This window comes from Biomphalaria glabrata, chromosome 2, assembly GCF_947242115.1.
Source record: "Biomphalaria glabrata chromosome 2, xgBioGlab47.1, whole genome shotgun sequence".
In the NCBI taxonomy this organism is placed as follows: domain Eukaryota; kingdom Metazoa; phylum Mollusca; class Gastropoda; family Planorbidae; genus Biomphalaria; species Biomphalaria glabrata.
Genome location: NC_074712.1, coordinates 14738624 through 14755815, shown reverse-complemented (window position 1 = coordinate 14755815; position 17192 = coordinate 14738624). Strand labels below are relative to the sequence as shown.

Below are 17192 nucleotides of genomic sequence, written 5' to 3'. Positions count from 1 at the left end.
GAGTTTTGCTATGTTTGAGAACGAGGCTAGTAGACATAGTGCCATAGAGTTTTGCTATGTTTGAGAACGAGGCTAGTAGACATAGTGCCATAGAGTTTTGCTATGTTTGAGAACGAGGCTAGTAGACATAGTGCCATAGAGTTTTGCTATGTTTGAGAACGAGGCTAGTAGACATAGTGCCATAGAGTTTTGCTATGTTTGAGAACGAGGCTAGTAGACATAGTGCCATAGAGTTTTGCTATGTTTGAGAACGAGGCTAGTAGACATAGTGCCATAGAGTTTTGCTATGTTTGAGAACGAGGCTAGTAGACATAGTGCCATAGAGTTTTGCTATGTTTGAGAACGAGGCTAGTAGACATAGTGCCATAGAGTTTTGCTATGTTTGAGAACGAGGCTAGTAGACATAGTGCCATAGAGTTTTGCTATGTTTGAGAACGAGGCTAGTAGACATAGTGCCATAGAGTTTTGCTATGTTTGAGAACGAGGCTAGTAGACATAGTGCCATAGAGTTTTGCTATGTTTGAGAACGAGGCTAGTAGACATAGTGCCATAGAGTTTTGCTATGTTTGAGAACGAGGCTAGTAGACATAGTGCCATAGAGTTTTGCTATGTTTGAGAACGAGGCTAGTAGACATAGTGCCATAGAGTTTTGCTATGTTTGAGAACGAGGCTAGTAGACATAGTGCCATAGAGTTTTGCTATGTTTGAGAACGAGGCTAGTAGACATAGTGCCATAGAGTTTTGCTATGTTTGAGAACGAGGCTAGTAGACATAGTGCCATAGAGTTTTGCTATGTTTGAGAACGAGGCTAGTAGACATAGTGCCATAGAGTTTTGCTATGTTTGAGAACGAGGCTAGTAGACATAGTGCCATAGAGTTTTGCTATGTTTGAGAACGAGGCTAGTAGACATAGTGCCATAGAGTTTTGCTATGTTTGAGAACGAGGCTAGTAGACATAGTGCCATAGAGTTTTGCTATGTTTGAGAACGAGGCTAGTAGACATAGTGCCATAGAGTTTTGCTATGTTTGAGAACGAGGCTAGTAGACATAGTGCCATAGAGTTTTGCTATGTTTGAGAACGAGGCTAGTAGACATAGTGCCATAGAGTTTTGCTATGTTTGAGAACGAGGCTAGTAGACATAGTGCCATAGAGTTTTGCTATGTTTGAGAACGAGGCTAGTAGACATAGTGCCATAGAGTTTTGCTATGTTTGAGAACGAGGCTAGTAGACATAGTGCCATAGAGTTTTGCTATGTTTGAGAACGAGGCTAGTAGACATAGTGCCATAGAGTTTTGCTATGTTTGAGAACGAGGCTAGTAGACATAGTGCCATAGAGTTTTGCTATGTTTGAGAACGAGGCTAGTAGACATAGTGCCATAGAGTTTTGCTATGTTTGAGAACGAGGCTAGTAGACATAGTGCCATAGAGTTTTGCTATGTTTGAGAACGAGGCTAGTAGACATAGTGCCATAGAGTTTTGCTATGTTTGAGAACGAGGCTAGTAGACATAGTGCCATAGAGTTTTGCTATGTTTGAGAACGAGGCTAGTAGACATAGTGCCATAGAGTTCTGCTATGTTTGAGAACGAGGCTAGTAGACATAGTGCCATAGAGTTTTGCTATGTTTGAGAACGAGGCTAGTAGACATAGTGCCATAGAGTTTTGCTATGTTTGAGAACGAGGCTAGTAGACATAGTGCCATAGAGTTTTGCTATGTTTGAGAACGAGGCTAGTAGACATAGTGCCATAGAGTTTTGCTATGTTTGAGAACGAGGCTAGTAGACATAGTGCCATAGAGTTTTGCTATGTTTGAGAACGAGGCTAGTAGACATAGTGCCATAGAGTTTTGCTATGTTTTAGAACGAGGCTAGTAGACATAGTGCCATAGAGTTTTGCTATGTTTTAGAACGAGGCTAGTAGACATAGTGCCATAGAGTTTTGCTATGTTTGAGAACGAGGCTAGTAGACATAGTGCCATAGAGTTTTGCTATGTTTGAGAACGAGGCTAGTAGACATAGTGCCATAGAGTTTTGCTATGTTTGAGAACGAGGCTAGTAGACATAGTGCCATAGAGTTTTGCTATGTTTGAGAACGAGGCTAGTAGACATAGTGCCATAGAGTTTTGCTATGTTTGAGAACGAGGCTAGTAGACATAGTGCCATAGAGTTTTGCTATGTTTGAGAACGAGGCTAGTAGACATAGTGCCATAGAGTTTTGCTATGTTTGAGAGGCCCTAGACGACTACTTTGCCTAAGCTTAAGCCGGCACTGACTCTAGGTGTGTGATCAGGTTGGGATCGTAACCCGACCTTTAAATTTTCCAAGTCAGATATTCTTTAGAGGATCCCAACAGGGGTGTAGCTAGGGATTTTGGGGCCCGGAGTATTGACCTCTTTGGGGTCCCTTTGCATTTTGACATTCTACTGCATGATGAAGATTCTGTGCACTGCTTCTAGTGTCCATTTTTTTAGTTGTTGATTCAGAAAGTTTCTCCAACAGCTTGATGATTTAGTCGAGATGCAAAAAAAAAAAAAAAACAATTGCCGACGAAGCTTCTTCTCTTGCGGACCACCTTGTATTACTCACCTTCTTTAAACTCCTGGCCTCAGCATTTTTCAGTTTGGGGGTGAATTGGAAAAAAATGTTGAACGATTCATGTAGAGTTCCAAAAAAAGGTGACAATTGCTGGATCTAACTCAGCAGAATGAAGAGCTGCCAGGTTCAGAGAGTGATTATTACAATTCAAAAATGTTGACTTTGAATTTATGACTAAGAGACGTTTCTGCAGGCCAGACAGACGGCCACTTATTGTGTTATCATAGGTTTGAACTCTGCATAGATCAAAGTCCAGTCCAATGTCTTTAAGAGTTTTCAGAACAAGTTCTTTATAATGTTGGGCATCAGATTTCAAAATTTCAAAGTAACCAATGAATGACTCTTTTATTTCAAAACTATCAACATGCAAGTAACACACTATTTGGGATACCGGTTCTTGATGAGAAACACTTGGAATGAAATCAAGCATCAGAGAAAAGTTACAATCTTGTTTAACTTTCCCAACTTTATTGGCCATCAAGTTAATGAACTCATTTTGAATTTCTGGTGACTCATAATGTGTCTTCCCATATTCCATTCTATGCAGTGGTGTTTCGTAACTTCATCAAATTCTGCAAGAAATTTCAAAGATGCTAGGAAGTTCCCAGGATTGGGTGAATTCAGTTTTCCGTTGTGACCACGTAAGCTTGACTTTGTTTTTGCTAAGTACAAATAGCTGCTGCTACACGCTTCAGAATATCTCTCCAATACAGCTACTGCTGATTTTTCAAAATTTGCGCATGAAACATATGTGACTGTTCATCTGGTTCTGCCTTAAGCTTTGCTTCTTCTAACTTCCACTTCAAAAAAGCTTGTCTGTGGTGGACTTCTTCTTCGTGTTCTTTCAGTCTCTCGGGTTCCTTCCACTTGGTGAAACCAACTCCAGGTTTGCTCAATGCACAAAATTAATTATTAACCACTAATTGATAATTATCAATCCCTAATATATCTCTTGATGTTGCTGGTCTATCTCCCCCTTTTCTTTATAAAACAAAATTAATTATTAACCACTTATTGATTAATTAATAGGTATTTTTTTTGTGTGATTCGTTTGCCATCGGCAATAAATAATTGTGCAGAATCTCAACTTATGCCGAGAATGGTAAGTTGGAGGAAAATGAAAGTGTAAAAAATCCGTCTAGACAGACAGACAGACAGACAGACGGTTTAAGCTAAGCTTTGTAAAAAAGAAAGCCTTAATTAACCAATGTTGTTGTTTCAGGTCAGGTTTTGATCCCATGGGACCACTGCCAATCCAACTACTACACTAACGCGAAGTGCGTGAACCACCCTGATGGCTACGGGTGTGAGTGTGGTCCTGGGTTTCACTGGAACACCCACCAATGCATGTGTGAGTATTAGTGGGGGACTTCACTTCTATTTGGACACATTCTTTGCCTTGTTGACGGCCGTTGACTTGTAGCACCAAACTGCTGGTAGACAACTAAACCGATGTAGGCGTATTTTATTTTAACTTGTAAAAACTTGAAATAACTTGAATCACTTCTTTGAGAACGAAGCTAAATAGAACTTGAATATAATTGAGACAAAGTTAACTTAAGATGAAATTAAATCAATGTAATAAACTTTAGTTATAATATAAAATAGTGTTCTGAATAGAATCTAACTCACTACACAAACACGTCTTTTCAGTCGGGCAATCTTCAATAATCTGGCCTACCCAAGACAGCTTACGATAATGCCGGTTACCTTGCATAAGTCACGCTGTTGAACCACCAACCAATTGCAAACTTTTTTCTCACCATCATCATAAATACTCACACACACACACCATAGCACACACTCCATAACACATAGCAAAATTCGAGACTAGATTGTGGTCCATGTATAAAGTAAGGTGAAATCTTTAAAGATAAATATAAACATTTCTTTTTAAAATACAAGTTGAATGTCCAATATAAAAAAAATTCTGGTTATTAAATGTTTTCTTTCCATACAAAACTTTAAGGACCAACCAAATTTTAACAAGGTTACAAAAGACAGTTTGTGTGGAAACACAAACTCAAAATCGGCCCCCGAAGTGGTCCTCCCGGGCAGGCTTAAATATTTTCAGAAACAACTTATATCAAAGACAAATGAGAGATAAGAATTGAGAAAGAAGGTTAACAGATCTTGTGTAGTGCCCCAACGGTCTCGCAGATCAAAGGATAGGTGAAAGTGAATGTAAAGTTTGATGTGAACCTGGCCTAACTAGTTACCCTTTTAGACCTTGTGGTCTATAGGTCAGATGGTGTAAAGTTCATCTGTTTTTGTGGCCTACGGTTAACGAGGGTGTCATGTAGCCAGCACAACGACCAACCACCTTTACTTTTCCCCAACTAATGTCAGGTACCCATTAGAGCTGAGTGGACTCAGAGGCGCCCAAAGATTCCAAAGTTGAAAATCCCAGTCTTCACCAGGATTCGAACCCGGGACCCCCGGTTCGGAAGCCAAGCGCTCAGCCACCGCGCCTCCCCTGGCCTAACTGATGTCTTATAATTGATCTAATTGTTTTGAAAAAGTTCAATCTCTTTTTCGAATCCGCAAAAAAAAAAAAAAAAAAAATATCCGCAATTAAAAAAAAAAAGTTCAGGAAAATGAAGTTTACAAGATTAGTATTCGTTTTAATTTAGGTCTAACTTATAATGCATACTAATTAGCTTTTTCTCTTTAAAAAACTGCTTGCATAACTGATTTTAAAAATGAGATTTTTCGCTTTCAGAAAAAAAAAAGTAACCGTTGCATCAGAACTTTGAATGGTCTAAAATATTGTGATGTCGGATTTTCAATATCTTTTCTAGTTTACGAGATCTAAACGGGACGGACGGACAGACGGACAGACATTTCGCACAAAACTAATAGCGTCTTTTCCCCTTTCGGGGGCCGCTAAAAAAGCGATATTTTTTCTTTGATACTATTACATTACATTACATTACATTGGCTTCATGTCATTTAACAGCGTTGAGTAGACATCGAAGCAGTGGCAACATTACATTGACAACTATTACATTGATAGCATGTCAAATGACAATACAGAATTGACATCGCGACAATCACAGCGTTACAAATGACGACCATCACAAGATGACCGTCTCTTCGGACATTAAACAATGTGACCATTTTATTCTAGCCATACTGGGTTCAAGTGTATATATATATGTATGTATGTATCTATGTATGTATGCGTGTATGTATGTATCTATGTATGTATGCGTGTATGTATGTATGTATGTATGTATGTGTGTGTGTATGTATGTATGTGTGTGTGTGCGTGCGTTAGTGTGTGTATGTGTGAGTGATTTAATTCTGTCAGGATTAATAATTAATATTAGACGAACATAAGGACAACGTACTTAAAAAGAAAATGATGTTTGCAGCAGACACATAGGACTTTTTAAAGGTAATAGATCCAATGTGAACAAATACACAACCTGCAATAGATGAAATATCCACGCATGCTTTACAAGCTAATAATATTGCAGGCATGACAATAACGTATCAAGCACTGATCTCTGACAGATCATCTTAAACTAGGTCCAAAAACTAGACTGCCTCTCTCCAGGTACTGAGCTTCACTGACGAATTTGAACTTCTACTCTTCAGCTATGCTCTTACTCACCAACTCATGACTGTTGTAGTAAACATTCACCAAATATGAGGCGACAACAACATTACATTAACATTATTACATTAAAAGAAAAATCGCGTTGAAAACATCACATTGACATTATCACATTGACAACACTGCATTGACAACATCACATTGACATTATCACATAGACAACATTGCATTGACAACATTATACATTGACAACATCACATTGACATCATCACATTGATACCATCCCATTGACGTCATCACATTGACAACATTGCATTGACAACATCACATTGACATCTTCACATTGACATCATTGCATTGACAACATTGTACATTGACAACGTAACATTGCCATTACACTGACAACCTCGCATTGACATTTTGACACAGACATTGTCACATTGATCTATTATCAGTAGAGATCAACAATCTATTTGACCACTGATTATCATATTTATTTACTAATACTGCTATTTATGATCATCGTCTAGCAAAGTCAAAAACAAGTTGTCTAGATCTATTTCTAAATTACTTGATATTTAACTAGAGATGACATTAGCAACGGAAAGCAACCTGCTTCCTATTATAAAGCTTTTGAAGTAACTTTTATTAAACGTAACTTGCCATCTGACCACTACGCTGAGCAAATTGTCTGGAGCATAGGTAGAGATAGGGTCGAACTCGTTCAGAAAAGCTGAAAAACAAACAAGACACAGATTTAGTATGGAACACTGTCGAATGCATGTCAAAAAGAATGAATGCATTCCAGAACAAATCGGAGCTCTGTTTCTATGGTGACCAAATCATTAAGAAAGGTGAAACTAAAAGCAATATGGCTTCCTATAACTTTGTGTCTCTTGCAGTTAAAATGCAACTGGGTATTTGCAACATTTCTTGTTTAAGTGTTTAAAATTAGTCATGTATTTTTGAATCAAAGCCATCGGTAGTTCAAGAAAATATTTTTTTTCTGCATTTTCAATTTTCTTTTTCATAAAAATCAGTGATTATATTCATCATTGATACATTGTGGGACTAATGTTTAAAATGTGTACTATTCACTTTGCTCTACCTATTGTGCTATAATACCGCACTTCTTTATATCTGCAATATAAATGTCACGGGCAAGAGTTTTGTGATTGTACACCCCCTTGTGATCGTAGAACACAGGAGCCTAACATGTTGGTAATGCACATTATTTCGGGTACATATTCATTTTTATTTTTTTTATATTTTTTTTACAAATAAAAAGGATTCTTTATACAAATATAGTTCAATACAAAACTTATGTCCAGCTAGATCAAATTCTTCCTGAGACCCATATTGCTCCTTTACATCCAATATTTTGATATCTTGTGAGAGTACATTGTAAAGTGAAGCTTTCTGTGCATCACATTTAAGTCCAATTAGTGTAAGCAATGGCAACCATGTCACGGTTGCAGAAAAGCGTGTGGGACAACATATTGCTGACTAACAGTACTAAAGCCCTAGTCTACCGGACCTGTGTGTTGAGCACCTTGCTATACGGAAGTGAAACATGGTCAACCTACTCATGGCAGGAAAAAAAAACTGAATGTCTTCCACCTCCAATGCCTATGGCGGATCTTTAAAATAAGGTGGCAAGATAGGATAACCAATGAGGAAGTGCTACGAAGAGCAGGATGCCAGGACATCCGCTCTGTTATTGGCAGCGGACGCCTTGGCTGGCTTGGCCACGTTCGCAGAATGCCAGTAGGTCGACTTCCACTAGACATTCTGTATGGCGATCTAATAGAAGGCAGGAGAGCCGCTGATCGCCCACTTTTACGTTATACGGATGTATGCAAACGCGACATGAAGCTCTTCAAAATTGACACTAGCAGCTGGGAAAAAAAGTAGCACTGGATAGATCTACATGGAGAGAAAGCATAAAGCACTGATGCCCAAAATACGGCCAGCGACGTGGTTCTATCCGGCCCGCCAAAACGTCAGAACAAAGTATAGAACCCCCCTCCCCTTTTTCATAAAAAATGAAAATGCATCTTTTCCTTTTTTAGGGGCCTCACAATTTAACCTTTTAACACTTGTGCGTTTCTGAAATGGGACTCTGAATGTAGAATCTATCAGGAAAGGGAACGGGTCTTTACTATTTAGTGGAACATAATACTTATCCAACATATTTAATTTGTAAAGAAAGTGGGCTTGTTTAGAAAAAAAAAACAAGCATATACAACGGCCTTACAAAACAAATTTAACGGCATTCTAGATTTGAGCCGCCAATAAAAGATTGTAAAAAGGCGCCTAGAAATTGGAAGGTTGATGAGAATATTTACCCCAAAAAAAAAAGAAAATAAGGCGGTGGTAGAGCTAGCTACAATGTTTCTCACATTTTAAATAGAGAAAAGAAACCACTTTCCGAAGCGTAAAAAAAAATAATAAAATAAACTTCCAATGTCTCATTAATTAATCTAAGCTTCTGATTAAATAGTTTCAGGCCAATTTCATTTCGTTTTTGAACCTTTTTGGTCATGTGGCCCGCGACACGTGTGTTGGAAATGAAAATGGCCCGCAGATCGAATTAGGTTGGGCATCACTGGCATAAAGGAATGGTCTCGAATTGCAGATGCCATAGACTACAGAAGCAGAAGGAAGGGTGATAATGCAACGGCGCCTTATGATCACATATGCCCAACCTGTGACTGCTGCTGTGTATCAAGGATTGGCCTCTTTAGTCACACAAGAAGTTGCAAAGGGAAAAAATCGTCTCTCAAGACGTAAAATGCCACCCAAAAAAAAAAATGCCACATTGAAGTCCAATATCATGGTGGTGAAGTTCTTCGTCTCTAAATTTTTTCACAGTCTCTAAAATATCTTTATGTTTTTCTGGATCATCTTCAACTATTTCTCTACTCTGACTGTTGTAGTGGTGGCCAATAAAATCTTCAACAGCCACTGTGCATGCCATGGCAGCTTCCTTACCCATGTGAGCTGTTGCAGCTCCTAACGCTTTAAGCCAGCAATATTCCATAAGGGCAGCAATGCTGTAGGACGAACTCTGTTTTCTGCCATGAATTGTTCCAACTTTGTCCTGTGTTCCTTTTTCTTCTTCCCACATTTCTCTAATGAATGGCCCAACTGCGGAGTCTCCCAGCACAGCATATTGCCCAGCATAAATACGAAAAACAAAGTCTTCTGTCTTGGTTGTAACATTCTTGTTTAAACATAGAAATTTATTTTCATTTAATTTAGATCTACTAACACTTCTTCATCATGTATTATACATATTTTAGTTTTTAATAGTTCTAATTGATATAATGACAATTTATATATTATTGCACACCTACAATATGCAGAGATTGATCATGATGTAGATTTATAATATTAATTTATGTATGTTAACGAGTAAACAATAAATAGAAGCATAACAATTATATTTTTTAAAAAGCAATAATTTATCTATTTCTGTACTTTTAAACAGTTTATTTCAAAATGTTATTAATTATTATTTTATTTTGTTTTTAATATTTTTAAAATCTTATCGGAACGTATTTCGTAAACACTGTAAGGACAATGCAAGAGTTACCTTTCTTTAACAGATTTCATACTCTTGCAATATGGTGTACATTACTGTATGCATTATGCAATAGTTGTCTTGTTTTAATAGATTTCATGTCATATAATTATATCTGATTGAGATTTCGCTTTTAATGTACACATATTCCGGAAATATATTTAAATAAAGAAAAAAAATAGGTAGCTAAGTAAAATAATGTAAGAATTTAAAACATTTACAATCATCAAATTTCTTTCGTATATGCTTCTTCACAGGGTAGGCGTTACTTCACTTGTATACTCCTATTGGTCGATGGCTCTGGCTCAATGAACCCTTCACTCAATGATTGCTGCGCCACTTATTACACTGACAACATGACATTTACAGCACATCATCTATTACATTGCTTTGACAACATTGCACGGACAACATTAACTTGACACCATTGCATTGACACCTTACACAACATCATTACTTTGACTTTTGACTATTTCATTCAGCCTTTCAGTTTTAAACAGCAGGTGACCAAGCCTCGATCGGTTGAATATATAGTTCGTCCATCGTGGTTCGATGATGACCACTTTGTCATCCAGGGGGCTGAGGGCTTTGCACTGGGGTTTTATGCCTCCTCATGTGGCTGGTGAGGCCTATGTGAGCCCGGAATGTTCGGCTGCTCACTGGGCAGGTTATTCCAGCTGGAGCTAGTGTCGTTTGTCTTGCTTTTCTTCTCTGGCGTTTTTCTTCTGCCAGCGATGTTCTCTTTTCCTCAGCAACCTGTGCGCCAGTTTTCACAGCGCGACGCCATGATGCTCTGTCATGTGCCTCTGTCTCCCAGGTGCCTGGGTCTATGCTGAACGCCTTCAGAGAAGCTTTGAGAGTGTCCCTGAAGCGCTTTCTTTGACCACCTTGCGAGCGCTTTCCTTCGCTTAGTTGGCCATACAAGAGTCGTTTGAATAATTTGTTTAAGGAAGATGTTCACCAGATCTCATTTTAGAAACATTTTTGTAATGAAGAGAATGCATGATTGGGTAAAGATTACCAATTTATAGAGTTTCTTTTGTGTTTGTTTAGTTCTAAATGACATTATACATGGCGATATATGGTCATATTATTGTGTTTTATAAATTGTTTACTATTTAATTGCGGAGAGCCGTGTAGGTGACTTTTACTTTGTTGACAAGGCTAATGGAGCCTACAATAAGATGGTGCGCAAATGTTTAATTGGGCCTGTTGATTTATGAAAGCTTGTTCATGTTTGCATAGAAATGTTTTAGTGTACCGTTGTGAGCCAGTGACGTAAGCGGTGTCAAGTTTTTTTTCCCTTTGTCGTCATATTGAAAATTTTCATTCATAAATTATTCTAGCCAATATTAATTTTCCGATAATGAAACATTTTCAAATCGATATATCGATCGACTTCGAGTTTTCCCCCTTGTGGCCAATGAGTCGAGAATGTCGTTTTCTATTTATATACATATACCTTGAAATTTTAAAGAAAATCGTCAGAATCGTCTTCGAAATAAAATCGGTAAATAAATTATACATAAAAATACGAATAGCTCGCTTCAAAGTATAGGCTAATGTTTGCAACAAACAGATCCATACATAACAAGAGATGTCACTTATTGTTACTTATTGTTTTTCAGCATCCGCCATTGATTCCAGATTTGAGTTCAAGCCAGGGGAACCCATCAGGTATACGCTCCTGTGGGGCAAAGGGTTCCCCCGACTCAACGCCTTTACCATCGCCTTCTGGTTGAACGTGTCGGATCACAACCACCCGGGGACCATCCTGTCCTACAGGAAAGAAAACCAGTTGAACATCCTAAGGATGATAAGCGGCCCCACGATCAGGTTCGACATCCACGGTACGCAGGTCGTCACTGACCTCGAGCTGGAGCCCAAGAAATGGTTTCATATTGCACTGACGTGGCAATCTTCTGGTAGTTTCTTTTTTTTTTTTTTTTTGTTAGTTTTTGTTTTCTCAAAGTTATTTAAATGTATTAAATGTCACTCTCCTTCAATGACAATGTACAGGTGCACCGATAAAGAGAAATGCCAACAAAAAAATAATTCTTCTGTTAGAAATTTGGTTGGAAATCCAGGTAGAAATGGTACAAATGTACTTTTTCCAAAAATTATATTAAGAATATCAACTTACTCTGTCTGTCAGTCTGTCTGTCTGGTAAAAAGTTTGTATGTGATATTAGTCATTCTTGGATGAAGTTAAAATTTTACACTTTTATTCATTGGCGTAGACAAGACTAATCAATAAAAAAAAAAAAACGATAATTCAATTAATTTCTGGTAATTATTATTTTTTTTTATATCAACAAGGGAAATTACAATTAAGTATTCACAGATCCTGCTAAATATATTTTACTTAACAAAAAATGGATCAATAAAAAAACAACAACAATTAGTCGATTGGAATTATTGGTACTCAATTATCTTGTTTGATATCGTATAAGGGAAATAAGCAATACATTTTTGAAAGATATAGTTGTCAGTGCGGAGTTCTTTCTCATAGATCAACTTTGTTGGGTTTTTTTTTTTAAAAAAAAGAATTTTTAAAACTATTTTATCTGTTTGTATTTAATTGCAAACTGGGAAACCCACCAGGCACATGTTCCTTTTAGTTTGTGTTTCTTCAAGAACCTGTTGAGTTGTTTTAGACCTCAATCACGCGGTACATAAACAACACGGTAGTTCTTATGAAGTATCCGAAATACCTAGACTAATTTCAAATATTTTTTTCTAAACAATTTTTTATTAATAAAATAATATATTCACATGCAGCCATGTTTGGGTATCTATTCACATGCAATCATGTTTGGGTATCTATTCACATGCAGCCATGTTTGGGTATCTATTCACATGCTGTCATGTGTGGGTATCTATTCACATGCAGTCATGTTTGGGTATCTATTCACATGCAGTCATGTTTGGGTATCTATTCACATGCAGTCATGTTTGGGTATCTATTGTTTGCCTCCCATTTACTTAATGAAGACACAAACTGTCTAATGAAGACTTAAAGCTGTCTAAAGAGGAAAATGAACACTGCATCTTTCGTCCACTTGTGTGGCCTAGTAATCAGTACTACCGAGGTGTCTTCATAGAAACTGGAACCTGGGTGGACACAGACCTCGAAAACGGCTTTAACGATTTCCTTAGAAATGTGACACTTTTAAGAAAAGAATTACTTGCTGATTTTCCACTTAAGCTTATGTTTTTTTTTATATAATAATCTAATAACTAAATTTGGTCTGGAGTTTAAGACTTATTATATCTTCAACACACATACGTCAACGGGTATTCCCCGCATGTATTTATGATTATAGAGTTAAAGAAAGACCAATTTAAAAGGTAATAAGAGGTTATCTAAGGGGACGAATCCACATTAGCAGCCGTATTTCTTAATATTGTTTTTTTTCTCTTTTTCGATAAAAAAAAAAAAACATTAGCTAATAACCACTATTTAATTGACTAATTTGTTGTTGTTGTTGTTTTTCCTTTTGTTTGATTTGCATCTTATAGGACACAATAAATAATTGTCGCAAAGTTTCAACTAAAATGGAAATTGGGAGAAATAACGTGTTCCAAATTTGTACCAGACAGAGTTGATATAAGCTTTGTAATAATACATAAATTGACGTTTATTATACGTACGTCTTATAAGTCTGGATCTATAGGCCTAGCATTAGAAGTTTATTAACTCTGAGTAGATTTAAACATTCCCTTATCAAATTTGTTTTCGGAAAGGGGGGGGGGGAGTGGAAATGGGCTTGTAAAACTCCTTTTTTTAAAATCTATCATTCTTTAGTTGTTACGAGCGAAATAATAACTCTTATAAAGGTTGGTCTTGTAACAATCTATGTTCACTCAGTATCACTTATTACGAGGGGCGCTGTGGCTGAGTTGTTAAGCACTTGGCTTCACAACCTGAATTCCTGGGTTCGAATCTCGATGAAGACTAGGCTTTTGGATTTCCAGATTTTTAGGGTGCCTCTGAGTCCACCCAACTTGAGTACCTGACTTAATTTGGGTAAAGTAAGTAGGATTGGTAGTTGTGTTGGCCACGTGACAGCCTGCTCGTTAAGCGTTGACCAACAGATGACCTTAACTGTTAAGCTTTGGCCAACAGATGACCTTAACTGTTAAGCGTTGGCCAACAGATGACCTTAACTGTTAACATTATCTACCCTATAGATGGCAAGGTCTGAAAGGGGAAGTTTACTTTTTTTTTCTATCACTTATAACATATTAAATAGTACACATATTAATATCAATTTTTATCTATCACATATTATATTGCATTTGTTATTTGTTTCTATTAGATGGTACCTGGGTTCTTTACCGAAACGGTGACCCAGTCCGAAACGGACGTGTCGATACCAAGTCCATGCTGCCAATACCTTCAGGCGGGGAGTTTGTTCTAGGTCAGAGTTCAAGGCAGGTTGTCTTTAACAGTACCAATGCACTGGATGGTGACCTTTCACATTTGAATATCTGGAACCATGTGATGAACTCGAGTCAGGTATCACATTTATTAAGGTCCTTGTACATCTGCTTAATTCACAAGAGTTGTCTGAATAGGCTAATTTAAAAACAATGTCGGCATAATCAGACTAAGTGAATGTCCTTTTTGATATATATTTATTCGATTGGCTAATGTCTTATGGCAAAGCTGAGGGACTTGAGGTCAAATCCTTGTAGAGACTACAGTTCCTAAATTGAACTTTAAATTTCGTCCAGGGCCGGATTTACGGCAGTGCAGACTGTGCTTCTTTCCAGAGCCATTCTCTTAAAGTGGTCTCCACAGGCTCAAAAATATACAATTTAAAAGCATATATATATATATATATATATATATATATATATATATATATATATATATATATATATATATAAAGAAATAAGAAAATCATGATACCTTTTTAGAAGTAACTTAACTAATACTAAGTAATTTTATTGAAGTCTTCGAAGGAGAGTAGGGTCTCTACAGAGTTCCTTCCCAGGGTCTTAACTTACTTTAACCCTCCTTGAGTCAGCGTAGCTACATGGGTTAGGTCCTACATAACATAACATGGTGAAAACTAAAGGCTTAGGATCATGTGACCTTGACATCTCCCGTGACGATGATCTTTAGGTCAAAGTGGAGATACCTATTATGTTGCGCAGATTGCGATGGCACCAATAAAATACAAACTAAAAAAAAACAACTTTGTATTTATTTAAAACATCAGTGCAGAAAAAAATAGAAGGTTTTGAACTTTCAACTTGTTTGCGGGCTGGAAATTTGAATTCAGTATTTTAGTGCAACACTCAGCCCCCACATCTATAATGAGTACGTCACTTTGGGGAAACACTGAAGACTATTAGTCATTGTGCTGACCACGTGACATCCACGTAAACAATTGCTCATAGCTACAGAGAATCATATCATTTACTCCATGATCTTTTAAACAAAATCTTATTTGCTGCAGAATGGAATGATGGGTTCAAGAATCATACAAACAGCATTTACTAAATACTTGTGATAAGTAGTCTCGGAGATAAATGTCGACTACAAAGAATTTTCTTCTTTTTTTTTTTTATTTATATATAAGGACATCAAATTTATATATAAGGACATCCATCCAATTTGAACATTTCGTGAATTTATTTTTATTTTCTGAATGCGTGGAGGCCATTTTTAAGGATGTAGCCTTGGCCGTCTGTACAGTCTACACTACAGCAACACGGCCGTACTTCCCGTGAAGCCTCCTTGTCTTTACCATAGCCAACAATGGGAGTGTAAGGATTAAAATGAAGAAAGTCAACCTTAGAAAAGTAGTGCCTCCTTTTTGAATTCCTACGCTTGTTTTTGCACCAATTGTTTTGTATTGTTTCAGATCAGCTACATCAACAGTTCGTGCACTTTCATGTACTGCGGTAACGCCATACAGTGGGTGGAATTCAGGGCCGGCACCAGAGGCGCCATGAAAATGAGGTGGCCCTCTGGAATATTTAGTAAGTCTTGCAAGAGTTCATTTCATTTTATACCATTTTCTTTTTATCTACGTAAGACAGAAATAAATTTAACCTTTAGTTTATGCATATTGGATTCTCTTTCAGTTGTTCTTTGCATTGGTACTTTAATTACTTCCCTTGCCTTTACATTTTGTCTACAAATTATCTCCCTTACCATGTACATAACTAAATTTCTTGTCTTCCTTGCATTTACTTTTCTCTACGGATTAATTCCTGAGACGTGGTGGCTGAGGGGGCTTGAGTTGTTTAGCGCTTGGCTTCCGAACCTGGGGTGGTGGGTTTGAATCTCTGTGAAGACTTGAAGTTTGGGATTTTTATGGCGTTCCTTAGTTCACCTATTCTATTGGGTACCTGACTTAAGTTGGGGAAAGTAAAGGCGGTTGGTCGTTGTGTTGACCACATGACACCCTGCTCTTAAGGAGGGGGGCTTCTAACTTTACGGATTAACTCCTAGATCTTTAACGAATTTAATATGATATCACTCATCAGATATTAAATATTCCTCAAGCACTGTCAGAACTCATAATCTAGATTTCTTAAAAGAAAACTAATTCCATTGTAGTCTCTTGAAACAATGTCCACTGAGAAACCGACTTAATAATGTTGCAAGTCTACATCAGGAGAGCGTTTTTTTTATTTTGTATTTATTTTATTATTTTATTTATTATTTGCATCATTGAAATGACTTAGCAGAGTTTAAATAATGATTAACATGCATGACTAAATTGACACACGAAACGTGTAGGACGTAATTATCATTTCTTTTAATGTAACGTCTGTAATATATAAGATAAGATAATAAAAAACTCATCATGCGTAACTGTTATGCGAGGACGCCATATTGAAAGATCATTGTTGCCAAATCTAAACAATAAAAATCCTTTCTGCTGCTATACGAAGAGTTAAGGACATAGATGAATAACCTAATTCGACCTTGGGTCCATTTTATTTTCCAACACTCGTGTCGCGGGCCACATTACCGACAAGTTACAAACACGAAATTGACCTGAAACTAATTTTATAAGAAACCCATTAATTAGTGAGATATTTTCATACACATCGGAAAATGGCTTCATTTCTTTACTTACAATGTTAACAACTTTGTAGCTAGCTCTACTGACGACTCATTTTCTTGTCTCTTTTTGGTAAATATTCTCATCAATGTCGCTATATTAGTTTCATAATGCCGTTTATATGTTGTGTTCAGGGGCGTAACTAGGGATTTGGGGGCCCGGGGGGATTGACCTCTTTGGGGGCCCCTTGCATTTTGACATTCGACATGTACGCAAAAATATATAAGCCCAAAATCAAATTGGTTCAGTATATCAGTAAACTTAACAAAAAAATAATCATGAAGACTCTTTTAATGAATAATGCCGTTGTTTATTAGTTAAATAATGCACAAGTGACAACTCTCAATTGATATCGCTTCA

The 17192-nt window shown here is 37.1% G+C and overlaps 1 protein-coding gene across 2 annotated transcripts in view; it reads left to right on the top strand.

Annotated features, from left to right (window-relative positions):
• The window catches only part of LOC106059821 (cadherin EGF LAG seven-pass G-type receptor 1-like), a 134813-nt gene that overhangs the window by 50706 nt on the left and 66915 nt on the right, over window positions 1-17192 (top strand). For both annotated transcript variants that reach the window (XM_056019243.1, XM_056019244.1), the window contains exons 3-6: window positions 3816-3944; window positions 11370-11666; window positions 14064-14263; window positions 15621-15738. In XM_056019243.1, the coding sequence (XP_055875218.1) occupies window positions 3816-3944; window positions 11370-11666; window positions 14064-14263; window positions 15621-15738 (744 nt within the window). The remainder of the gene's footprint in view (window positions 1-3815; window positions 3945-11369; window positions 11667-14063; window positions 14264-15620; window positions 15739-17192) is intronic.